Below are 26,482 nucleotides of genomic sequence, written 5' to 3' on the forward strand. Positions count from 1 at the left end.
AATGTTATCTACCTATGAATCATAGAGTAGGTAATTTGTCTAAGGCACCGGATGTCATTTTTCTCTCTCTCTCAAATCTCAATTTTGTTCAGTTAGCATTAAATAAATAGTGAATACAAAATCAAGTGACTTGAGAATTACTAACAATACCTATCTAATTATCTATACCTATGTCCAGTAATATACATCAAAATTAGTCATTACAGTAATATACATCGATCATCGTCGTTATATCTATATTTACTAATATTATAAAGAGGAAAGGTTTAATTGTTTGTTTGTTTGCATTTAATAGCTACACTATCCCCGGGTGCTATATAGCCTATGCTATATTTACCCCCCGTATTCCTACGGGAAAGGAAATTACGCGGGTGAAACCGCGTGGCGTCTGTTAGTTAAAACTAAAAGTTTGTCATACTCCTACCATAGAGATACGTATGGTATAAATTTCGGACATGGTGGCATGTGGAGGTAGCAGGTTTTGTCCGGTCTCTCAATAATTGCCCAAGCATAAAATGTAATAGTTTCATATTTGTAGTATAGTATTCTACATACATAAACGCAGATGTTTTTTACAGGATTTCATATTATAGGACTCAAAAGTGATTACAAAAATAAGAAAACTAATGTTGAACAAAGGTTATGATTGACAACACTTGTCAGGACAACTTAATCAACAAATCAAACTGTAACCAAAATAAGACCCTAGAATGGCAGAGAATGACCTTGAGTGAAGTCACGTACTTGTGAACGATGTGAGTAGGGTTAAAGGATCCTTTGACAGTCGACTAACACTCTCCTTTTCCACTCAAGTCACTCTCCCCGCCTATCCCAAGTAACCCATAAAGAATTACACAACAAGAGATATGGACGGCTCGAACGCCACGAGCACACTGAAGCCGAGCGACGTCATATCTGTCACAGACTACTATTTCCTACACTATCTATTAACAACATGTAAATTTAAAAGCGGCAAACGCGGCGATAACATTCATGAACGTTACCGCCATTACAAACGCAAAACCGCATTGATAGTGTGACTTAGCTGAAGCATTTAGATAATAATATAATAAGTAAGTATAATATTCTCGTGTCCTGGTGTTTGTTACCAAACTTCTCGGCAACGGCTGGAACGATTTTCATGAAATTGTGTGTGCATATCGACTAGGCTTGGCCAACATCTACTTTTTATACCCCTAAAAAAGATATTTTCAAAATACCATGTTTATCACGTACCTAATTAATTTGTTTTCGGTCAAAATATGATGTTTTCTTTACTTTATATTTGACGACTTTTTTGCGTTGTATGATAAAGCAAGAACAGCCTTGACATAATTACCTTTATCATTGAAACGACAGGAATCGTTATACGATAAGCAGTTAAATTACTGTTCAATTCAATCAGAAGAAGTACTACTGCTATGCGTTTTGTAGAAATTGCCAAACCCCCGGTCACTGCGATGTAAGTCATCTAAAACCTATAATTTATTCCTTAAAACTACGTCTCTTTGGATCTAATATAATATATCTAAACATTCTCTCACCTCATTACATAAAATATTTATTACAGTTACAAGTAGTTCTGGTATTAATCGATCTTGCAGATTCAGTTTTCGCCCTACTTAAGATGTCTCTGAGTAAGCCTTGTTGTTTGGTCAGGTCATCAGCTTCTTGCTTTAATTTTCGAATTATATTTTCCAATGGAAACAGTTTTTCATGTACAGTTTCCAGGGTTTCTTGTAATAAAATGTCTTTCTTTAATTTAGATTCACCTATTGGTTCTTTTACGTTATCAATAACCATTTTGGAAATGAAATCTGAAATTTAAAACGATACTATGCATTTGCAATAACGCAAGTGTACTTTTACATTTTGTTTTGTATTTTTTTCATTGTTACCTTTGCCAAAAGATTTCTTAATTTGTAATGTCAGGTCCATATCTTGATTGATTGGTATTCTAATTTCACTATCGTTTTGCCTGATCAAAGATTTAATAACAGTAATTTTATTTGGATTCAGTTCAAGATGATTAAACGTATCAATACTATTGATTAAAATTTCGTTTTTTTCATTTTCAGTAATATGGAACCCTAAATTAATATTTAGCAATGAATTTTCATCTATATGGATTTTGTCTTTCTCAGATATCTTTAAATTTTGATCTCTATATACATGTTCCATTATATCCTTAGTTTCTTGCAGATTATTTAATTCTATCGGTTTTTTGTAGGTATGTTCTGAAAGTGTTTAGAAGTTATTTTAACAACAATGGACTATTATATAAAAAAACTTAGAATACTCGTATTAATAGGGGAGCGAAATCTATTCGTAATCGATGAATATACACGTTCTATTTTATAATGATGATTCAGTTATTTTTGCAGTTCTAAGAACTAGAGGAGGTTTACGTGTATATAATACGGGAAAAGCGTATAGTATAAACACCCGTTTATCAAAAACCCGCTGTTTAGCAGACTTTTTAACAATTTATATAAATGCTTTGTCGCGCCAATCTGCCCATCGTCTGTTTACTTCAACAACCAAAGCAAAACTGTAATTATTAACTAAAATAGCTAAACCTCCATAGTCAAACAAATTTCTACAAAGTAATTTTATTAAATTTAACATAATATTTTTAGAATGCAACTGAGGCTTACTTTTTAAAGTTTCTTTACCATCAGTTTCTTCTTTTTTAAGGAAAATATCAGTACTTGGTATATGATTATTTATACCAATATTTTCCATTTCAACTGAGATATTATTAACTAAACCTTGAACAACGTCATCTGTGTCGTGAACATTACTCGAAGCTGCTTTGTCCAATATATTTATCGAGTCATAAGTAGCTTCGTTACTGGTTATTTCTTTTTCCTGTATGTGCGATAGCAAACTTGCCTTCTTCACCAATGTCTTTTTATAGGAATCTATAATATCAGATTTTACAGTATTATCAATTTTCAAATCAGCAGCGTTTGTTTTATTTTCACTGAAATTTTGTTTTGTACTCATAGCTTCTATAGTTAAGTTTTCAACAAGTGCTTCAACTGATTTATGACGTGCATTTGCGTTATCAGCAATATTGCTCTGTAATTATAAAAATAAAGATCTGCAATTAATATGTTTGTAACAGTTATAAATCTTAATTATTTGTTGCAAACTAGCTGTGCTAAGCGGTTTCACTCGTGTATATTCCATTTTTGTAATGAAAGCTGAAAAAAGCTATCGCCAGTGAAAGTCACTTCAAATTGGTCCAGCTATTTTAGAGACTAGCCAGAACAAAGGGACGGAGAAAATCTTTAAAAATCCATTTCTTGTTTTGAGTACCGTGTACGCTATCAATCTAAAGTTACAACCAGACACTTCAAAAATCTTACCAACAATAATATCGAGATATCACCTTCATCATATTTATTTTTTATTATGTCCGAGATGTATTTATCCAATACCTCATTGGTACCACGTTTAACATTTGTGATACTTTTGGCACTTTCTTGAGTTTGTTGCAAATCTATATGTATATTTTGTTGATATTTTTTTTGAAGTGGTTTTATGACTTCTTTACTTTGTGTTTTTTCTCGAAGACTAGTTTGCGAATCTTCAGTTTCTTTGAGGTGTATTAGCTGACCATTTTTTTGTTGTGGTTGCATACTTTGTTGATTATCTTTTTGAAGTAAATTTATGATCTCTTCACCTCGTGTTTTTTCTTGCAGGAATAATTGAGTGTGGTCATATTGTTGGAGCTGTACTGATCGAGCATTTTCTTGAAGTGGTTGCAAATTTTGTTGCAAATCTTTTTGATGAAAATCTATGAATTCTTCACTGTGTGCTTTTTCTTGTATAGAGAATTGCAAATGATCAGATTCCCGCAGCTCTATAGATTGACCAAATTTTTCAACTTGTGGCACAGTACGTTGCAAATCTTTTTGAAGGATATCTATAACTTCTTTACTTTTTATTTTTTCTTGTGAGTCGAATTGCAAATGGTTAGATTCTTTCAGCTGTATCGGTTCATCAATATTTAGAAGTGGTTGCATACTTTGTTGTATATCTGTTTCAAGTACATTCACAACCTCTCCACTTTGTTTTTTTTCTTGTAGAAACAATTGAGCGTGGTCAGATTCTTTGAGCTGTACTAATTGAGCATTTTTATGAAGCGGTTTCATATTTGAATGCAAATCTTTTTGATGGAAGTCTATGACTTCTTTACTTTGTGCTTTTTCTTGTGAGGTGAATTGCAAATGATCGGATTCTTGCAACTCTATAGATTGACCAAATTTATCAACTTGTGGGACATTTTGTTGCAAATCTTTTTGAAGAATGTCTATGACTTCTTTACTTTTGATTTTGTCTCGTGAGTCAAATTTCAATTGTTCAGACTCTTTCGGCTGTAATGATTGATCAATATTTTGAAATGGTTGCATACTTTGTTGTTTATCTGTTTCAAGTACATTCACAACCTCTCTAGTTTGTTTATTTTTTTGTTGGAACAATTGAGCGTGGTCAGGTTCTTTGAGCGGCACTAATTGAGCAATTTCATGAAACGGTTCCATATTCGGTTGTAAATCTTTTTCATGAAAGTTAATGATTTCATTACTATTTGTCTTTTCTTGTAAGGTGAATTGTAAATGATCGGATTCTTGCAGCTTTATAGATTGACCAATTTTTTCAACTTGTGGCACATTTCGTTGCAAATCTTTTTGAAGGTTATCTATGACTTCTTTGCTTTGTATTTTTAATTGTGTGTCAAATTGGTCAGATTGTTTTAACTGTATTGCTTTATCAATATTTTGACGTGGTTGCATATTTTGTTGCATATCTTTTTGAAGTAAATTCATATCATCTTCACTCTTTGTTTTTTCTTGTAGGGACAATGGAACATGGTGAGGATCTTTGAACTGTACTAATTGAGCATTTTCTTGAAGTGGTTGCATATTTTGTTGCACATCGTTTTGTAGGGAATTCGTGACTTTTTCGCTTTGCGTATTTTTTTCTAACAAAAGTTGAGATTGTTCAGATTTGTTGGGTTCTAATGAATTAGCATTGCTAGTTGTACATGTCTGTTGAAGACTTTTTGTCTTTAATGAGTAATTATTGAGTTCACTTTCCTTAGCTGAAGCCTTATTAAAAATATTAGCTTCTATGATAGATTCGTTTTTAATCGGAGATTGCAATTTGTACAGTTCATGACTCGCTAATGAATGGTTATCCACATTTCCATTATTGTAAATTAATGTATCTATAGATGTTTGATATGTTTGAGCTGTTGTATATACTTCATCAGTAGTTATTGTTTTATAAAGCAATGTAGTTTCAGTTTCAGTAACATTTTGGGAAGATACAGGATATTTTTTTTCCAAAACTACATTTTCCATATCTGCAGTAGATATTTCAGTAATAGAATTATTAGCAACCGAAACAACATTATCATTATCAGATATTTTGTCCTTATTGTCAGTGCATAAAGTTTTTGGTTCTCGACCTTGGTTAAGTACCTGATTCGTAGGCATGTGAAATAATGATGTTGGTATGTTTTGACTTTTCCAAGATTTTTCTGATTTCCCATCATAACTATTATTAGAACTTACGACTTCCGTTTTTTGATGTTCAGTATCATGTTTATTTTGTATTTTCGGCGGCATAAAATATGTATCAGAAAACTCATTTATCGATATTATAGTTTTATTTTGAAGAGAGGATTTCATCTTATTTCTGTTTGGAACTTCTTTTTGAATTTTTTCATTAGACGATAAGGCAGCTGGATAAGTGATAAGCGAGTGAGAGTAGATTTCTTCGATACTACGTTTCTTTGGTGTGTGAAGCAAATCACAATTTGATTTTTCTACAATTTTATCTATATTTTTCTCATCGGTAAACTCATGTTGATCGTATGTTAACATTTTAGCTTTTGGTTTGTAGATATAGTTGTCTTCACCAAACGGTGGATCTAAACAACCTCCTATGAAACATTATTAGTACAGTTTTATATTCTTGTGGTAATAAATTGTAATAAAGAAACAGTCGGGTGTAATAAAAAGAAACAATAACCTGGTTTGCATTTTCCTAAAAAGGTAGGCGTTTTTAGAGTAGTGTTAGTAGACATCAGTGGTGAATTTTTTTTTTTCAGAGCAAACTTTTCTTCGAATAATTTATCATTTTTCACATCATTGACGTAAGATGCGCTTTTTGCTCTATATGCTGCATCAGATGAACCCGGTATGTAAGCATAAACATCATCATCGTTATTATTGTTGAAGCATACACCTATTAAAGTGAGTTTTCACAAAGTCAGACTATGTCTGTTAGTATAAACTAGCTAGCTTCCTACTTAATGTTAGGGGTATTAATTAACCTACACGTCTCTTTTATATACTCAGAAGTTGTAGTAGTTGAATGAATATTAAAAATATATAAATTAAACTTACTAGGTTTGAAAAGTTGTAAAAATCTACAGTGTGGTTTTTTCGGAGTTTTTATTTCATTTTCTGATTCCATGAATAGATCAAATGACATTATCGTTTGATCGCTACTAACAAGCCGTACTTTTTTTGGACCAGATGCTAATTTCGGAACAGAGATAATTCCATGTGTCCCTGTTGTTTCTTCATAATTTTTTATTTTGATTTTAATATTTACTGGCTTCGATGATGTGTCTGAACCAGCATTTAATATTTCAAACACATTATTTTGTGGCACAGCTTCCACATGGAAAGGTAATTTTTTTGCAACTTTAATTGAATTTTCAAGAGTCACTTGATTACTCATATTTTTTAATAAGCTATATATAAAAAAATCAAAGTATACTAGATAACTTTAGTTATCTGAAACAAACAATGACAATTATCTTAATTAATTGAAACGAAGTTCCTTATCGCTCGTTGCGAAAGGAGGCTAGACGGAAATAATTAAGACCAAAAGTTGTAACGACACTTTTTGCTATAGTTGTAAGCAGTGAGGCGTGCGCGCGTTTTTCTGTCTGTCTCTTTCTCTCTTTCATAGAAAGCAAGCCAGTTATTTTCTTTTCGTCTTTCTATTTCGCATTGAACAGTGTGGTGTCGCGACGATTATTTTTAGAATGGGATGGGATGGGATGAGATGGGTTGGGATGGTATGGGATGCGGTAGCGATAGAGATAGCGATAGTGACAGTGATAGCAATAGCGATGATAGCTATAGCGATAGCGATGGTAGCTATAGCAATATGGATAGCGATAGCGATAACTTCGTTCCATCCGGGTGTCCCTTGACACCTCTCAAGTTTTTATTATCTTAGTTAAGTAAACGCTATCATATTCGTTATCATTATACTATTTATTTGCTACTACCCATTATAGTCATGAATTAATGTGAACAAATAAAAAAAACAAATAATAATAAATGAATTTTAATAATCAAAAACAAAGGAATAAACGACACGGTTGCTATTTATATCTTTTTCAATGCCACGTACATCTTGATTATTTGTTAACATATTTTTACTGAATCCCAAGGACGAACATTTACCTATTATATTATTAAGTGTTATCTTTAAAGGCATAATTTCTTTTTCCATTATTTCAACAAACTTAGCTATGCGCACTGCAGGTTGAATTCTTATGTTAGATAGTATCATTTCTTCATCAAATGAATTTTGAATTATGCGACGTTGAGTCTTATTTATTCTCGTATTTCTTTTGTTGTAAATATCAGGTTGAGTATTCCTCGAAGTGTTTTCTTTATTTAAGTTAAGGTTTTTTACAATTGAAAAATCTTTTGCTTTAATAGTTTTATTGCTTTTGTATACTGGAGTAATAACATTTCTTTGAAGATTAATTTCTATAGGATTTTTTTGACAAATTTCTTTATTTGAGTGTACTTGATTATTTTGTAAAATTATGCTTGTGCTTTTATTTACATACTTGGTATCTACTATTTCGTCTGAAAGCCTTTTAATTTCTGGGAAAATAAAAAAAGATTGATATACAATGTTAATACATATTTGAATGAAAGAAAAATTAACAAAATATAAAAAATACAAAATAATAAAATACCTTTATTTGCTTCAGTTTGAACTGACCGATCTTTAATTTTTTCTGGCTGATTTTTTGATGATAGTAAATAATCTATCAAGTCTAGTGACATTTGACTTTCAAAAGCATGACCATGAAAACTCAAATTTGCATCGTGCAAGGAACGATTTAATTTTATATCGAGCGGAGGAATTATCGTTGCTGTTGTAAAATCATTTCTTTTCTTATCTAATAGAATATTGTCACTTATTACTCTAAGAATATCACCATTATCTACACTCGATTGAGGAGACAGCAATAGATCAACACACGAATAGTACTTCTTAACGACATCCTTATTTGGGTTTAGTTTTTTAATTATAATTTTATGATTCATCGGGATAATATATTCTATTTTATCGTTTTTCTGTTTCCATTTTATTTTATCTATGTTTTTAACAGAGGTTACTAAAGGCACTATTTCGAGACTACATTCTGAACTATTTTTGGAGTTATTTTTCATAAGTGGTGAGAACCTGACGTGGATACACACGTTTTCCATTACACATGAGTTACAAGATTACATTATCTGAAAAAAAAAAAACAAAAATGTATCGAATTTGAAATATCGGCCTATTAGGTATGGTGAATGTTTAGTTTATTAGGTAGTAGCACTTTGGGTAGTAGTGAACAAAGGAGGAGATGATAGGGGAAATGAAGTTATATTCTTATGTTTGTGCATTAAAATCTTTTGTATGATTTAGAGCAAACTAAACTGTATCAAATCCCTATCCATGCACAAAACGAGTTTTATGTACATAGAAAGTTAGTGAGTATATTTTATATCAATCTTGTATACTTACGAGTAATAATGGAGAAAATTGTAAGTATTATTGATTACGTATTTTTTAGACACAAAACTTTTGATGTGTTTATTCTGAGTGTTTATTTCTTCTTAGTTAGTTGGCTTTTGAAGAGCTTAAGCGTAAACTACTATTTTGTTCTCTTGTTGTGCTTATGAATTGCTGTTTCAGTTGCATATAATTGTTTACCTTTTTAAAATATTATGAGTTTTTCTTTATCCTGTAATAATAATTTACTCTACTGCAAATTTTAAGTTTCACCAAAATTGTTTACATGTCAATAATTTGTTATGACATTTGATGACATTATCAAATTGAATCGTAGTTAATCATAATAATTGCCAGTCTCAACTGTAATAAGGTTTTAATAAAAACGTATTTTTACAATACTTATGAGATATGCATTTTTTAATAATTATCAAGATTACATTGACATGAATGAACGGGCTGAATCCTTCTTGTAAGTACTGGACCAAAAGATACGTTTAGACAATACTGGACCTGTATTAGAAGGTCCCGCGAATTTGGATCAAAATATCCAAACAATGGCAAGGTAAAATAAAAAGAAAATTTTCAAGTGATTAATCTTTTTTATTTTCACAACTCTCACTACTATGCTATAGGTACTTAAATCACCACATCTCAGTAAATCTTTACAATTTTCGATATGCCACTTTCAATTATTGCTCCTAAAATTTGGATTAGCGACACAATTTTTAAGTAGTTTTCTTACTTTATTTTACAACATTAGTACAAGTATTTTATATTTAAATTTTGTTAAGATCTTACAAAATATTCTTACGTTGAATACACCATCAAAATATTAACAAATATTTGAAAATAATAATTAAGTAGATATCTAAGTAACCTAAATCACTTTTGACTTACTGGAATAGTTCTCATAACTACAACATTAAATAAAATTATAACTTAATAAAACATCAAAAATAATTAATAGGTAATTTACTTTTTTGGTCACAAATTATCATTTAATGTTAACGTCTTATACATTAAAATTACATTTTGGATAAGTTTACAAAAGTAGGTAGTATTATTAATGGAATTCATTTATATTAAACACATTACATACTTATTAATAATATTATGTTACACACTTATCATATTTATTATATCTACGCCTTTTTATTACTTATGACAAGGAAACATAAAACATTTTTCTAGAAAAAAAAAAGTGTTTAATGTTAGGTAGGTAAGGTGTAGTGTGTATTTATACATGACACAAAGATAAAGGTATAGTCGGTACTTATATATTTGTTTCATAAGTCACATAGAAATAAACTAACGGCCTCGACCTTTAGAATTACTTTTGTAGAGGTCTCTTAAATTCTATAAAAATGTGCAAATAGAAGAGACATTATTCACAAAAAAGTCCCTACGAATATAGGTAGCTCTTTCAATTAAGAAACCAGGACGACCATTAAATTTTTTCTTTTGAATTGTCTTTCAGGGTTTCAATTCTTGAAAATCTCATTCTCTCCATATTTCGCCACTGTGAAACCATCTTAAAGCAATGTAATTATGTAAGGATAAGGAAACAGATAAATCAACTAACAGAAGATAAGTCTATCACGTTAAATAAATATGGGTATTTGTGGCTTAGTCTTGCCACGAAGAATTATATCATCACTTTTATATAATAGCAAATCTGAGAGCTAAATAAAATTACGATAATTAGACCATTAAGACCTCATTTATTTTAGAACAGAATATTGCACATAATATAAACAAAATGCACGTCTTAATTAAAAAAAAATGTTAATAGCCGGGGTTTAGATTTTGTTGATAGAACTTTATCTTATTTTCACATCTGGCTTATAACATCGTAATGGATAAGTATTATCGTAATATATATTTACATCTCCTATTTTTTGTGTACTTGAGACTCATTTTTACATCGCTAATATCGCATATCTCGTAGATATGACGTTATACAAACATTAGACAATAAACTTATCTTTATAGACTACAAAAAAATATTAAGAGGAAAATGGCAACTACAATAACTGTTATCCAGGTATTTTACGAATAGTTACCTACTATAGAAGACTTGTAGTGATCCTGTTTTGCTACGAATGGGTTTGGTTTGGAAGTAATATGTATTGGTTTTGTAATCTCTAAAGCCTGAATCACATTTGGCAACATCGATCCAATTTCTTTATAGATGAGCTGTTAGTCTGAGTGGAACTTGGATTTTACAGATATGTTTTTTTTATTTTTATTAGAGATTTTCTTCGATCTTGGATGAAAATTTCGTAAGTAACTAGATCTAGATATTTTTTACAAAATATTGCACGATGCACGCTCTACCTCTGGGATAAACGGAATTAGTAATTTTTTTTAAAGAATATTTGGCATTTTTTTTAAAATACAACCTAAGTATATTTCCTTTGTTTTAACGGGGCTATAGAATCCGATTCCGACCTTAGCTGTCGAACTATTGAGGCCATTTATTTAATTTTAATAGATGGCAAAGGCGATAAGCATTCCATAACAGATGGAAGCACTGTCGCATCCAAAACCATCTATTTTTTTTATAAAAATAAAGTGCTGTTAAATTTTGGAATAGAGACACTATTTTCCCTAATATTTTTCAAATATTTATCTTTTTCTTACTTTGACTAAACCTAGCTAAACCTAAATCTTCGCTGATAAGTGTGATTCGGGCTAATTGCTGCCTTTCGTCCATATTAATAACAGACCTTTAGATTCGCGTTTTTGTCTTATTCAAGGTAGGTTTTGTATTATGTAGGACGGGTATTATACAATTTAAAATAATATTGTTGTCCTCTTTCCTGACGTTACTCAATATTTTAGCATTTATTTTGTAGGTCATTGCAATGAACATCCAAACTACCATTGTAACACTTCACATTACGTGTTTTGCCTTCACAAACAAGTGATAAATTCAGATTATTTCTTGCAGATTATTTAAAGATACACAACTTTTTATTTGCTAGCTAAAATTGGATTAATCTTGTCAAACAGCGTCAGTGACTGACTCAGTTAACTTTATCTAATAACGCATGAACCGATTTTATCTCCATTAGATGGTTATATGAGAAAACATTCAATGAGTGATGGATAGACAAAACACATTAGGATGCTATACGAGTTTGTTTGTATGAAAAACATTTTCCGTTGTCGGCCAAAAATACATTACTTAGTCGTACCTACATTTGTTTATCATTAGATTGTTTCTTATTATGTTGTTTATCATTACATTGTTTCTTATTACGTTGTTTATAATTATTATTATTATTAGGTATATCTATCTAGTTTAAATATTACATATCATTTATATACATTTTTTACATCAGTGACTAGAAATCAACTACATTCTACGACTAGACATTTGAGATCAATTTGAAAGCCAATTCAATTTTATATATTTATACATTTGTATACTAATTACTATAAATATACGGAGCTTAAGTGGTTGTTTTAAATTCAGTAAAAAATGTAAAAAATGTGTTCTTTTTGTTTCATCTTGAATTTACTTAAAATTGTTCCTTATAAACAGATTATTTAATTATTGCCTGTGTTATCTAATCGCAGCATCTTATTGCCTAGGCTTTAAATTACACAAAGCAAATATATATCATAATACCGACTTAGATGATAACGCTCGTACTACACAAGATATATTTTATATATATATTATAAACGAATGTATGTTAGTGATGTGTTTAAACAGAGTCACCTAAAACTAAATTAGCAGGTGACCTAATTTGGAGTGCTTGGAGTCAATATGGCAAGTTGCAACTGTAAACGTTATTAGTTGCTTCCTAGATCGGCTTATTTGCGGAGAAAGAGCGAAAGGTGCAACATAAATATATAAATAAACTAAAATAGGAGACTAAAACCTGCTGATGTCCTCAAGTTGTTTTTCTAAACCGAAGGTTGCCTGGAATAAATCGCTACTTAGCGATAAGGCCACCTTTTGTATGCTGATCTCTTCCTAATATGTTTTTATGTCACTTGTATTTGTCTTTGTGGTTTACAAATAAAGTGTATAAATCTATCTAAAAATTGGAACTAAAAACATTCTACCCGCATCTGAAAGCCTCGTGTACTTTGATGTGACCTTACCACAAGTTCTAAATCCGTAGCGATTCCATAATGTTTTGACATTTCGTACCCCGACCCAATAAGCTTATCGCAGGATTGTTTTGTATTGCAATTTTGATCGTCATCGACCATTTCATTCACAATTAAGATGGAAATAATGATGGTTTTGCAAAAGATTGTGGTAAGCCACTGGATTTGATCCCACCAAAGTATAGCTGTCTACGTACACGAGGCCTTTTCTCCCACTTTCTCAATCATGGATTACACAATTTTGGGTAGCTTAGGTTAATTTCATTGGTTATGAGAACTGTCCGCAAACAAACAAAAGCAATGTTGAAATGACTCCAAATCAAAGTTAAAATGATTCCATTTCATTTGATACTAATAAATATTTATAAACTATACGTACTAATTACATTTTAATTAAAATCTAAGTCTTAATTAGCTTTTACCACAAAATATGGTTATTTACATTAAACCTACTTCATAAGGAGTAAAAACTATTGATGTATTGCATACATGTCCCACCTATCGTGTTCTACCTACGAATTCGTACGAACCTATGCCTACTCGAATTTGTAACTTCCATCGTGCTCTGTTTTGCTTTCCGCAAAAACCTTAACACATGCGTAATTCACTCTTTTCACATTTTTTTTTAAATTTTAATTTTAACAGGCTAAACTTAAAGGGAGTTTATTACCGGCTCTTCTCAATAGAAACTGCCATCTGATCCGATAGTAGAGTTTTAAGAATGGTGACTAGAGTCAAACTTGATGTTTCAAAAGTCTGTAGGTGTTGTATAAGCCTTCTTGACATATTTTTTTTTTAATTAAATACAATTTAGCCTTGAGTTAACTAGTTCTTGACTACATTCTCACCTGATGGTGGTGTTGATGCCATCTAAGATGGAAGCAGGCTGACTTGTTAGGAATAGGTAGGTTGAAAATCCACACCCTTTCGGTTTCTACACGACATCGTACTGGAACGCTAATTCGCTTGGCGGTACGTCTTTGCCGGTAGGTAGGTAACTAGACAGACCTGGACCAATTAAGAAAACCTTAATCGGCCCAGCCATTAATAGAATATGGATACGAAATAAAGTAGTATCACGATTTTATTTAATCGTAAATTAAATATCGTTAGTTTAAAACAAAAATGGAACTGGGCTGGTCACTTGTCAAGATATAAAGATAAGAGATGGACTTACCAAACAACTAAATGGCAGGGCCCAATTGGCAAAAGAAATGTAGGAAGACAGAAAAAGAGATGGGTCGATGATATAATAAAAACAGCAGGAAAAAACTGGATGCATATGGCCAAAGATAGGGAAAATTGGAAAAAGATGGAGGAGGCTTTTACCCATGGAGGGCCACATAACAAAATAACAGAATTACTTTAAAATTTATTGTAACATTTTATGTATTGTAAAACTGTTAAGTGGAAATAAAGCTATAATAATAATAATAATAATTATATTAGCCTGCTTTTATTTTTAACATAAAAATGTTTAGAGAAGTGAATTACGTATGTGTTGCCTTACACCTAATCATCAAATTGTAAATTCGATGCTACAAATCATTTACTAAAAAATATGTAGTGGTGTAACCATTACCATGAGGTCCCAGAAAAATGTTAAATTGTCAATTTGTAAGATTACTTCTGAAGTCATGGCCTCGTGAAGGGCTGAGGGTTAACTTCGCTTTAATGTCATAATAACGTAAGTGAATATTTTTACTTTGGTTAATAGGTACAATTCACTTAACAACTCTCTCGATTATAAACTAGATTGAATAAGTCCATAAGTAAGAGAGATTGTATCAATTATCCCAGGTTTACTTACGTGATTTTTTTATGGAAATCAATACAAAATTGTCGACATTCATTTATGAAAAAACCTAAAACGATTAATGATAAGTAACATCGAATTCGCGTTTTGATGTACCACGCCAATATCCTTACAAATATACCGCCCAAACAAAAATATCTATTGGTGATTGCGGTGACTAAGAAAACCATACATTGTAAGAATTAAATAAATAATTGGTTTTGCACTATAAATGTATCATTATCGTATTCGGGTATATATCTTTTATACCTTGATTTACCACAGCTATGTTAATGATAAGTAGGTTAAGGTACCCACACTCTGCTTTAAAGGGATGAGACCCTTAAATTATATCATCCTGCATGTGAGATTTCTAAGTGTGCTACAAGATTAATATGATCTAACTTAGGTATTATAATTAGAACTGTACTTGGTCCAAACATTATCTTTTTCATTAAAAAACGTTGTTATTTCATATGAAATACGACGTATTATCACGAAATATTCTTTTATATTTTAAGACATTTTAGCATTATCTCCTTTTCCGGAACATAGGGTTTTTTATTGTGTGGTCAGACCAGGGCAGTATAAAAATAAATGCTTGGACCAAATATAATTTAGTCAACAGAAAATGTATGACTATCGTTAAATTCATACTATCATTAGTTGTCACACAACTCACGACTAGAGCAATGAAACGATTTTATTGATGTTTAAAAATTTTAAACAGCCATAAAATCGATTCTTGTCTTTTTCGATTGTGATAATACAATGACCATTTTCTTTCAAATTTTGCAAGACTGCGTCAGATTAAAGCAGAAATCCAAAGAGAGACGTAATAGAAACCAATAATGTCGAATTGATAGCGACCTCTATTTTGACAACTATCTTATCACAAAGCTATGACGTTTGTGCTAGACATAATATATTTCAGTGTTCTATAAAAACTTTAATTAGGTAAGTAGGGTAGTAGATAAAATTGTAAAAGTAGACTGTTGTTAATACGCATCGGTACCTATTATGTTGTCTTTTGGTAATTTATTTAAATGACATCAAATTTATATCAAACTTTGTGTTTTAAAATCTATCCACCCCACTTATCACTACATACTAGTATACTACACTCGGGAATATAGAATGTACCTTGTAATGCAATGGTTATACATCTATAGATTACTAAGCATTGCTATATGAAATATGGACTGTAGCAACCAGGAAGATTGGGGTTATGAAAGTAACATAAGCTTCGAGACAGTCAATCTGACCGCCATAGTGCTTCGAAGCTTGTTTTGTTTTTTATTAACACAAAAATCAACATTATTGGTCTCTTATTTAAGTTATAGGATCTGCCTTATCTGTACACAAAAAAAAATATGAAAAAAATATTTCAGAAAACCATGGTATTCTTTTGTATGGGTAAATGCTATAATGATTATACCGTCTACACTTTCTGATCTATTTCATAACTATAAAATTATAGTATGTGAGGTATATGTTATTAGTTATGTATAAATATAATAAATAATAATAAACTACCAGCTTAAGATTAAGTTTTACGACCGTACTAACGTCAGTCTACTAAAGACTAGAAAATGACTAGATTCACTCATCCGTTTTACAAGCTTTCCAGCTTTATACGACTAAATATTTCTAATCTTATTTGTAATCTTATTTACAGCAAAAGATAATTTGATAACAAGACAATGACTTTATATAATAATGAATGATTAACGTTGCATGGCAGTTTTTTCAAGATATCCTTTGAATTTAAATACCTACTTCTACATAGTATTACAATTGCTTTTATAATAGATGTTATTAGCTTTGAAGATATCCAGTAATTAATGGATAAAACGCAAATATCAGAAAAACCACCTAATTATCTAAAAATAATTTGATTTTTTTTCAAAACTAATCAAATGTATCTGATATTTGCGTTTTACCCTTTATGAGTAATTACGGAACACCTTGTATAATAAACGTAGATGGTGTCACAGTGCAGTATCATGTATTGATTATCGACTAAATTGCGGAATTTAGACTTGCCAAAATAATTATAATTATAAAATGCCTATACTACATTTAGAGTACAAAAAACACGAATCTTATGTTTTTTTGTAATAATATATAGGTAGATATACATTACTTGAATCGAATATGTCTGAAGCCGGTGTATTCAGAGGGAAGGCCTGTGCCTGTGATTGGTCAGTTAGAGATATTTTACAGGACATTAAAGTTTAGAGGTAACCTCTGGCATTTTGCTTTGTGATCATTAATTTCATGTCAGGGTGTAAGCTAAATAAAGTTAGTTTTCTTCCTAATTTAGTATAGGTACCTATCTATACTTACGTTCAAGTGGAAATGTCTTACCTGAAAGGTAGGAACCTAGGTAGGTATATATAATATATGATTCCAATAAGTAGGTACAAATGTTTATTTTCGATATACTCGAATAAGTTACATTTGCTTATTACCTAATGAATTTATTATTTTGTCATAAAATAATGAGTGGAAGGAATTAATGTGTAGGAGGAAATAATATTTTTATGATGACTATAATTGTTTGAGGCTAAAAGAGTGTTATTGTAGTGGAAAATTATTTTTACAACTAGAAATTCTACTTAATAAAGCGATTCTTCTAAAATTCTTACTTATAAATACACGTTAAAGAATATTAATTAGAAGCTATTAAAATACATAATATACATTATTGGACCATTCGAAAATAATAATTAAAACATCTATGTACAAACAAGTTAAAATTTTATAAAAATAGTTTATAGCTTAAGTAGTTTTGAATTAATTGGAAGCTTGAAATTTATTTTGGATTATTATATTGAGAGAATATATCAAATTCTAAAAGTGGACTCTCGAACCAACTTTGATGCCTCGTCTTTATGTGATAAGTAATCCCATCCCATTTCTTCTTCAAGTTCTGAACAACTGACATTACATTAGAAGATAATATCTCTAATAATATGTCTGTTCAGAAGTTTAAAATGCTAGGTAGTAATGAAAAATCAAAAAGAAATTTTAATGAATTGACTAGAAATAGAAGTGTTTTGTTTGTTATTCGCTGAGACTGTCCCTGAATCTGAAGCTTCTACGAGGATATTTGAGTTTGAGGTCTTTGTCGATGAAATAGTAGATTAATATAAATCCTTGTGAACTTGGGACCACCTGCCCACAGCCGCATGGGCCTCAGGGATATTTCGCAGTCTGTCACTACTGCGTTGCTTGACCACAGTAGTATTCTGATATTGGGGATACTGGGGATTCTTGATCTCGCTTCGATCAATTGACATTAAATCCCCAAAGATTTTGGCCTATACTCCCTATAAGTTTTGATCCAGAATCTACAGTTATAAATTAGTGACTACGTTGATGAAATAATTAATTGTAAAAATTAACAGATTGGGCAATAATAACAATTTGATTTTCAAGATAATTCTTTGGAGGTAGACAAAACGACCGAATTGTTGAACGAAGAGATCAAGCGGAGCGGGTTGCAGGAAACTGCTGGGTGGAGGGGCTCGAGACCGTGGTGTTTAGAAGCCTGTGCAAGAAGCCTATGTCCAGCAGTGGACTTCCATCGGCTGTTAATGACGATGATGATGAACAAAACCAAACTGTTAACATAACACGTCGCCGTAAATAGGAATATTTTGGGATTCCTGTACACATAGTAAAATATCTTTCCATATCGCATTTTTGAAGAGCCAGTCATGAATCAGTGCGTTTAATTTTATAAAAATGCTATATTAACATGCAACATTTTTATTGCGTGGTGACGTCTGCGATGCCAAATATACCGTGTCAAACGTAGAGCTCGAAAGTTCACCTTTAGACATGATTTCGAATATATTGCTACTCGCATTACGGTATTCATAATATTCAATACATGCGATATACGATTAGATATCTATCACGAAATCTATATTTGTTGCACATCTATCTGTTATATGAATTTTGAATTCGTCAATCTAATCAGACAATCAAATAAAAAATCAAACAAAGAACATTTATGATTATGTTAATGACATTAGATATTTTGATCAATTCGCTGCATTTAAAGGTACTTTTGAATGTCAATCACTTGGCCAACATATTTGCGATTGCGAACTCCTCACATATATCACTAGTGTCTCAAAACTTCAACATGATGGTGTCGTCGTGAAGCAAAGCGCCCTTTCCGCACGCGTCTTGGAATGCGATGGGCGTAGGCGTGGCTCAGGTACACAGTCCAGAATTGTCTACTAGGGAACGCGCCAACACGTCTGCGGCAGCTATATCACTCACTTTACCTTCGAAGTGGCCTCTCACGTGGAACATGAACTCCGCTTTACCAGCGAACTCTTGTCGGCACATGAGGCACAGGTGGTGTGCGTGTGTGTGTTGTCTCTCCGGCGCGTAGTGTGTGTGTCCGTGTGTGAAGTACGCGCCTCCGCCTTCGTTGACGACGGTGGCCGTGGACACGGAGGCGGTTGCTATACCGTGCCCGTTTAGTATCTGCTGGTTCTGGTTGTGGTGGTGTAGCAGTTGAAGCTTCTCCTGGTTTGTGAGGTGGACTTTTTCCTGCTGGAAATTTTGTATTGATTTAAAAAAATACTTCGAGTTGCAAACTACATTTATATAATAGACACAATTTACATTACTAGCGGTTGACCATGACTTTGTCCGCCCTTAGGATTAGGGAGGTCCAAATCCAACCCTATCAAAAAATCCGTTATTTCTTATATTCTTTCGATCTTATAGGGAACCTACTACCTAACTATGAACTAACCCCCTTCAATATTTCACCTTTAACACCAAACAATTTTCGATTATTCGCGATAAGCGACTTTTCGCTTTCAAAAATTTAGATAATTATTATTTACACAGGGAAAGTCATTAATGACAATGAGAAACAAAAATGGCCCTAATAAAGATCCTTGAAGGACCCTTGTTTTTACGGTAGACTGCGCTGTAAATTGTAGAATAATCTATTATTTGCAACTTTTACCTTAATTATTCAGTAGTATCCTGACCAGTGACTAGTTAAAGTTAACTTTCGGTAAAAGTAGGACCTAGAAGACGAGATAAGAGACGTGGTGACCTAGTGGATATGACCTCTGCCTTCGATTCGCAGGACGTAGGTTTAAATCCGGTCTGGGGCGTGCACCTCCAACTAGTCAGTCTTTTAAGAAATTAAATATCACGTGTCTCGAACGGTGACGGAAAAACATCATGATGAAACCGGCATTCCTGAGAATTTTCTTAATTCTCTACGTGTGTAAAGTCTACCAATCCGCATTGGACCGGCGTGGTGGACTAAGGCCTAACCCCTCTCATTCTGAGAGGAGATTTGTTCTCAACAGTGAGCCAAATTTAGGTTGTTAATGATGAGGACTAAGAAGAAATGCAAGATGCAAGTTTAGTTTAAAATGGATCAAATGTCTATAGTCATCAGTGTACCTGATGTTGTGTAGCTTGTTGCATTTTGTCCTGCAACAGCTTGTTGTCAGGCAAGTGTGATTTGGCGTGCGCGCTCCACTCGTCCCTGGTGGCGAACAGTCGCCCGCACAGCTCGCACGACCACGACACCACCATGCCTGCAGTCGCCGCTGCTACTGCGGCGCTCGCTGCACTCGTGTGGACCAGGTTCGTGTTCTACAAGTGAAATTATAGACTGCTTAACAAAGAGTTAAATCAATAAATATACTCAGAGGCACAATTATCCGCCCACTTTAATATGACGCGAGTATATTGTGTCTCTGAGTATATAATCTCGCTATTTGCAAGTTTTTTTTTAAATATTTTAAATGACTGCTTTTAGTAGCACGGCTGCCTGCTGTACTACTAAAAGCACATACCTATATTACTTTTATAGAAAGTCTAAAAAGACGAGTATCTTAAAAAAAATATTAAATAATAATTAATTAAATAATTTTTTAATAGTATTTTGTATTATATTCTGTATTTTATCAACATTGTTAAAAATTTGAAAATAAGGATAAATAAACAAATAGAGATAAAAAAATAATTAAAAGACATTTAGACATAAAATATGACTAAAAAGTAAATAAGTAAAAAAACAAAAGGATAACGAGCGTAAAATACTACTAAAGCTTTTAAAAAAATACAGACGTTTTTTTGATCATCTATGCATTGAAGACATAAACGTTAGTTGAATACTAATAACGTCAATTTTATTGTACATCCATGCATTGATTTGTCAATGGAGATTTACCGTAAAGTTGTGTCCTGGTACTTGGCAGACCTGGATTGGTTGCTGATGGGAGTGTTGCTGCTGTTGTTGTTGCTGCTGTTGCTGTTGTTGTTGCTGTTGCTGCTGTTGTGCCACTGCCGCTATTTCCGCTTGACTCGGTTTCGTGTCTTCTTGTTTCGTTAGCTGAGGCTTTACGTCGTCGAGTTTGAGTGCTGTAAAAAAACTAACTGTTAATTAAACTTTAATATTTTACTGATCTTACAAGTTTTACAAATTGCAATTGAATGAATAATAATTTACCGAATTAATGAATATTACTTCGCTTTCAAGTGGTCAAAGACGCCTTTCAATATTTTTTTGTAAACCTGCAAGTTTAGAAAATACCTTTTCTAAACTTGCATGTTAGAATAGAAACTAATTGTGAAAAATTAATATTGATAACTTTTCACAATTTACCCGCACCTAATTTTTAAAAGTAAGATAAAGTATTATAATGATTACAAGGAAGGAAGGTATGTTTGCAGACGAGACAAAATTACCTAGATTAAGTAGGTGATAACAGATAAAGGTGATGATGATGAGGACTTAACAATCGAAATTTTCATTAAAACTGACTTTACTAATAAGTTTCATTAATAAACTAAAAAAAGGGTTTCATTTTATTGTATCCCTTAATGCTTCTACTAAGCAGAAAAAAAGTACTCAGAAAGACAATTATTTGACATACTTGGACAATGATGGGCTAAAAGTATCTTTTATAAAAGTAGAGCAAGCAGTAAAAAATAGATGATGATGATGATAATGATAATAATGGCTGATGATGATACAATTCGGTAATTCGCGTTGCTTACAATTGATATTTGATACTGGAACCGTTAATCTTAACTGGAACCATGCCTTAAAAAATCAGAAAAAATATGACAAAATGCTCTTTGATTTATTCGATTTGTAATGCTAAACTACAGATTAAAAAGCACTTATGCGGTGCTGAACCAACAGAATACACTTTTTTCATTTGGAAGAGGCAAGGAACTGCCGGAATGAAACTTCTTAACATCAATACAAAGAAAAGTCATAAAATAAGATGAAAAGAAATAAAACGTACGAGGTATAGTAATAGTCCGTTTACCAAGAGGTGCTATGTTTGAAGGCGTTATGTGTTTTAGTTTGTTCATATGCAGCACGAGTTTGTCTCTCCTCGCGAATGCCTTATTGCACACTTCGCAAACGTATGGCTTTTCACCTGCGAAATAAAAAAACTTCCCGTGAATACAATATTTTACAATACCTAACGTGTAGTTTCAAAAATTTAACCGCTAGCTGGGTTGTGGTCATGGTAATATTATATCATAGATCTTGATCGCTCTCATGGCCATATGGATGGTACCTACCTACGTTAAACGCCAACTGTGCAAATAAAATTTCTCCATATGACTTCTGTTACAAATAAGATATAGTATAAACAATAAAAATAATACTAATCTTTTAGTATTATTTTTACTATTTTACTTCAATAGGTACCATTTTGAAAAACTAGCACATGCTTACGCTGGTGTAATGGAAAATGCAGCTTGAACTGTTAGATTATCTGTTGACTACGTTGATTAAGATGTTTTATTTTTACAACTCTATTCAAGTCAATTTGTAGCCAATAGCTCAACGGTAAAGGGGCCGGACTCATCACCAAAGGGTAGTGGTTCGATCCCCGCCCGCTTGACTATTGTCGTACCCACTCCTAATACAGTCTTTGCAGACTAGTTGGAGAGGAACGGGAATATTGGTCATATTTAAAACGGTATGGCAAATATTCTTTTATATATAAAAAAAAGGTTATAAGGTTCGTTTTTAGTAACGGAACCCTACATAATATGTAACGTGTTCCGTGTTACCTGTATGTATCCTCATGTGAATGGTCAATTTGTCTTTACGCGCCAATCCTTTGCCGCAGACTGTACATTCGAACGCTTTGTTTCCTGAAACATTCATGATTTTATTACTAGCAGCAGGCATAAATCATTTGATATTGATGCTTTTTTTTTATTCTTTACAAGTTATCCAGTTATCCCTTGACTACAATCTCACCTGATGGTAAGTGATGATGCAGTCTAAAATGGAAGCGGGCTAACTTGTTAGGAGGAGGATGAAAATCCACACTCTTTTCGGTTTCTACACGACATCGTACCGGAACGCTAAATCGCTTTGCGGTACGTCTTTGCCGGTAGGGTGGTAACTAGCCACGGCCGAAACCTCCCACCAGCCAGACCTGGACCAATTAAGAAAATCTCAATCTGCCCAGCTGGGGATCGAACCCAGGACCTCCGTTTTGTAAATCCACCACGCATACCACTGCGCCACGGAGGCCGTCATATAAATTAAATTTGTTCAAACACAAACGACATTTAACTAAAAAGTACCATACGTACGTACCATTTACAGGACTGCCCTGTAAACTGGCATGTACTCGTATCCATGTAACAGAAAATCAGTGACGAATTATCACTCTTAATAATATCCAAAGCCGAACTTATTTCAATACTTGAATACTTTTTTCTTTTAACTTCCGTTTTTAACTTCTATGGGTTATGAAATAAACCGAACCCCTACTCTGGCCGTTTTCCGAATTCAGCGCACTTGCCGCTACCATCATAGACTATGTCATCAATAATTCGCTTTCAAAAAAGCACTTCTTTGACTTTGAAAAAAAAAGCTAACCTTCATTAGTAGAACTAGTGGGTTTGATAGCCGGATGTTTTCTAATAGCGGTGCCTTGAAGAGCCTTCAGCCGCGTCCCCGGATGCATGGAGCCACCCTCAGCGTACGGCTCCGTGAACGGTATTAGGTTTGGTCTCGGTATATTGTTCGTAACTTCAGGTGACCTATTGAAAGTGGGATAACTAGAATATTATTAAGTAACCCAATTCATATTTTCATACTAAAATATGTCTAGTTATTAGTGTACCTCGCCTATTAGGTATACTAATGCACAATAGGTATCATCATCATCATTTTCTGCCGATGGACGACCACTGCACTGGACATTGCACGTTCCAAACACAACGATCTCGAGCCGCCAGCATCCAGTGGCTCCCTGTAATCCGCTTGATGTCCTCAGTCTAACTAGTAGGGGGTCGACCAACACTGCGCTTTCCGGTGCGAGGACGCTATTCCAGTACCTTGGGACCCCAACGTCCATCGACTCTTCGAAATATGTGGCCTGCTTATGGTACAATTGTTCGGTCTAAATTGTTAAAAGAATATGGATACTTTGAAGATATTGTCTATTTATTCCATGAAAACTTCAAACAGTGTGGGGTTAACGGCCGGCGCTAAAAATTTTAAAATACAACAACATTCAATTGTAAAGTTCCGATAAATAAAAGGAACTAAATAAGAAAAAAATAAAAATAGTCTAGTTAAAATTTATTAAAAATGATTTGATGTCCAAGTGAAATCTTTGTTGGATCTGGATGCAGTCATTTCACAAATTTATCAAACTGCAGAAGTAACTGCACTAATTTTCATTTATTGAGAATTGTGTAAAACGTGCCAGAAGGTACTAATAGAGAGGGAGAAGAGGTAAGTCACAATGTATCGAGGGAGAAGAAATTTTCTATAAATTCATGAGGTGAAGAACCACCATGTATTGTTGATCTGACGACATCAAGCGACGTCGCAGCTATTCGCTGGATGCAGGCGGCTCAGTATCGTGATGTTTTGAAGTCCCTACAAAAGGCCTATGTCGTGCAGTGGACGTCCATCGGCTGACATGATGATGATGATGATGATGAATGAAAAAAATATCAAAACGCAACTTACCAGTTACCAAGACTTTGCAACACTCGCACGCCGCCTTCGAAGCCCATTCCGACATCATCAGGCACAGTGAAGGTAGAGTCAGGACCGCCAGTACTCGAGCTTACTTGAGGCACCTTTATTGGTGAGCTGTTGATGGTTGCGTAGTGATGTTGAGTTGAGCTCACAGTGGGCGGGGACGGGTGACCTGGGTGAGTATTGCTTTGAGCCTGCTGAAACAAGAAAGGTTCGTATAAATATTTCTTCTATTTGTTATATCTCAGGATACTCAGGATCTCAGGATCCGATTTGAAAAATTATTGTAGTGTTAGATAGCCCATTTATCGAGAAAGGCTATAAGCTATATTTTATCTCCGTATTCCTACGGGAACGGGAACCACGTGGGTAAAACCGCGTTTCGTCAGCTACTTTATTACAAAACACAGCTATATATTAGTTTCGAACCAGCTCAAGAGAGCTGGTTCTTGCAATTAATATGAGTAACATGATAATTTAAATTCTAAAATAGTCATTGTACTCTTTATGTAATAATTCACATAACTGCTACATAAACACTTACTTGAATTTCCTGATGATGTCGAGAGGTGTTATTGGAAGTGTTAGCTTGCTGTTGTTGTTGATGATGCTGTTGCTGTTGCTGCTGTTGCTGTTGTTGTTGTTGCTGCTGTTGCTGCTGCTGCTGTTGTTGCTGCTGTTGTTGCTGCTGTTGCTGTTGTTGCTGCTGCTGCTGTTGTTGCTGGTGCTGTTGTTGCTGCTGCTGTTGTTGCTGTTGTTGCTGCTGTTGTTGCTGCTGCTGTTGCTGTTGCTGTTGCTGTTGTTGTTGCTGCTGCTGCTGCTGCTGTTGTTGTTCACGCCTGGCAGCAGCAGCAGCTTGAGCCATATGTTGTTGTACAGCTACGTGTGCTTCTAGATACGCTGTTTTCTGTGCTTCGGTCATTTTATCCATGTTGACAGTGCCATCCTGTACATGAGAACCCTTTGGTTAGAAAATGTTGATTTTTTTCTTCAACATATAATTTTTATGCAAATTTTCTACATTTTTCTTATTTACATAAAAATCAGAATCATAATAAGTCAAGAAAGATTTTATGATCCAGGAAAAGAATTGTCTGGCACTTAAAAAAAAATAATAGCCCTGGCTGGCTCTTCCGTAATTTTTTCCTCGAATTGCCAGTCGCGACTGCGGATTACTTTCCGCCGCCTTCAATGAGTGTCTTTGATGCGGTCGGCGAGGGAAGGGCGGCGCCCCCTAGTGCATTCACCCCGCGGAAAGTGAGAACGCTCCCCCTCTGTCAACTTTCATTCCGTAACACGAACGTGGAACACCCTACGCTTAATTGCCCAAATTCGGCAAGGGGTGGGTTCAATGACCGGCCGGATATAGGGAAACGGACGTTGACGTTCGTGATTTCCACTTTGGATAGTGGAAAAGCAGACTATTTTAACTAAACTATTGTTTTTAGGGTTCTGTCAAAATCCTCAAAAAAAAATGGAACCCTTATAGGATCACTTTTCTGTGCCTGTCTATCTATCCAACCTTTTTGACGGCCTCTTTGGCGCAGTGGTATGCGTGGTTGATTTACAGGACAGAGGTCCTGGGTACGGTTCACGGCTGGGCTGATGGAGGTTTTCTTAATTGGTCCATGTCTGGCTGGTGGGAGGCGTCATATAGAAACAGAAAGGCTTGTGGATTTTCATAC

The 26,482-nt window shown here is 33.5% G+C and overlaps 2 protein-coding genes across 3 annotated transcripts in view; both read right to left on the reverse strand.

The window, feature by feature from the left end:
• Nucleotides 1-1,548: 1,548 nt before the first annotated feature.
• LOC112047273 (uncharacterized) lies at nucleotides 1,549-6,762 on the reverse strand. The gene is made up of 5 exons (XM_024084340.2): nucleotides 6,423-6,762; nucleotides 3,375-5,956; nucleotides 2,658-3,084; nucleotides 1,899-2,237; nucleotides 1,549-1,817 (listed from the first exon to the last, which is right to left on the reverse strand). The coding sequence occupies exons 1-5, from the start codon at nucleotides 6,760-6,762 to the stop codon at nucleotides 1,549-1,551; spliced, it is 3,957 nt and encodes a 1,318-aa protein (XP_023940108.2).
• Nucleotides 6,763-9,417: 2,655 nt separating this feature from the next.
• The window catches only part of LOC112047253 (uncharacterized), a 35,686-nt gene continuing 18,621 nt past the window's right edge, over nucleotides 9,418-26,482 (reverse strand). The window contains exons 3-10 of one of the 2 annotated variants that reach the window (XM_052883372.1): nucleotides 25,342-25,743; nucleotides 24,786-24,994; nucleotides 23,682-23,845; nucleotides 22,859-22,942; nucleotides 22,099-22,212; nucleotides 20,991-21,181; nucleotides 20,216-20,410; nucleotides 9,418-19,339 (exon numbers count right to left, since the gene is read on the reverse strand). In XM_052883372.1, the coding sequence (XP_052739332.1) occupies nucleotides 18,992-19,339; nucleotides 20,216-20,410; nucleotides 20,991-21,181; nucleotides 22,099-22,212; nucleotides 22,859-22,942; nucleotides 23,682-23,845; nucleotides 24,786-24,994; nucleotides 25,342-25,743 (1,707 nt within the window). In that variant the 3' untranslated portion in view covers nucleotides 9,418-18,991. Of the gene's footprint in view, nucleotides 19,340-20,215; nucleotides 20,411-20,990; nucleotides 21,182-22,074; nucleotides 22,213-22,858; nucleotides 22,943-23,681; nucleotides 23,846-24,785; nucleotides 24,995-25,341; nucleotides 25,744-26,482 lie in introns of both variants that reach the window. The other variant, XM_052883371.1, reaches the window with a different exon arrangement.

The sequence above is a fragment of the Bicyclus anynana genome, chromosome 9 (assembly GCF_947172395.1).
Source record: "Bicyclus anynana chromosome 9, ilBicAnyn1.1, whole genome shotgun sequence".
Lineage (NCBI taxonomy): Eukaryota > Metazoa > Arthropoda > Insecta > Lepidoptera > Nymphalidae > Bicyclus > Bicyclus anynana.

What these genes read in the sequence shown, in the direction of transcription:
- LOC112047273 (XM_024084340.2), bottom strand. Translation starts at nt 6,762, where the DNA reads ATGAGTAATCAAGTGACTCTTGAAAATTCAATTAAAGTTGCAAAAAAA. An exon ending in ATATCTCGATATTATTGTTG is followed by an intron (nt 3,085 to 3,374) that starts GTAAGATTTTTG and finishes TTATAATTACAG; the next exon opens with AGCAATATTGCTGATAACGC. An exon ending in TAAGAAATCTTTTGGCAAAG is followed by an intron (nt 1,818 to 1,898) that starts GTAACAATGAAA and finishes TTTAAATTTCAG; the next exon opens with ATTTCATTTCCAAAATGGTT.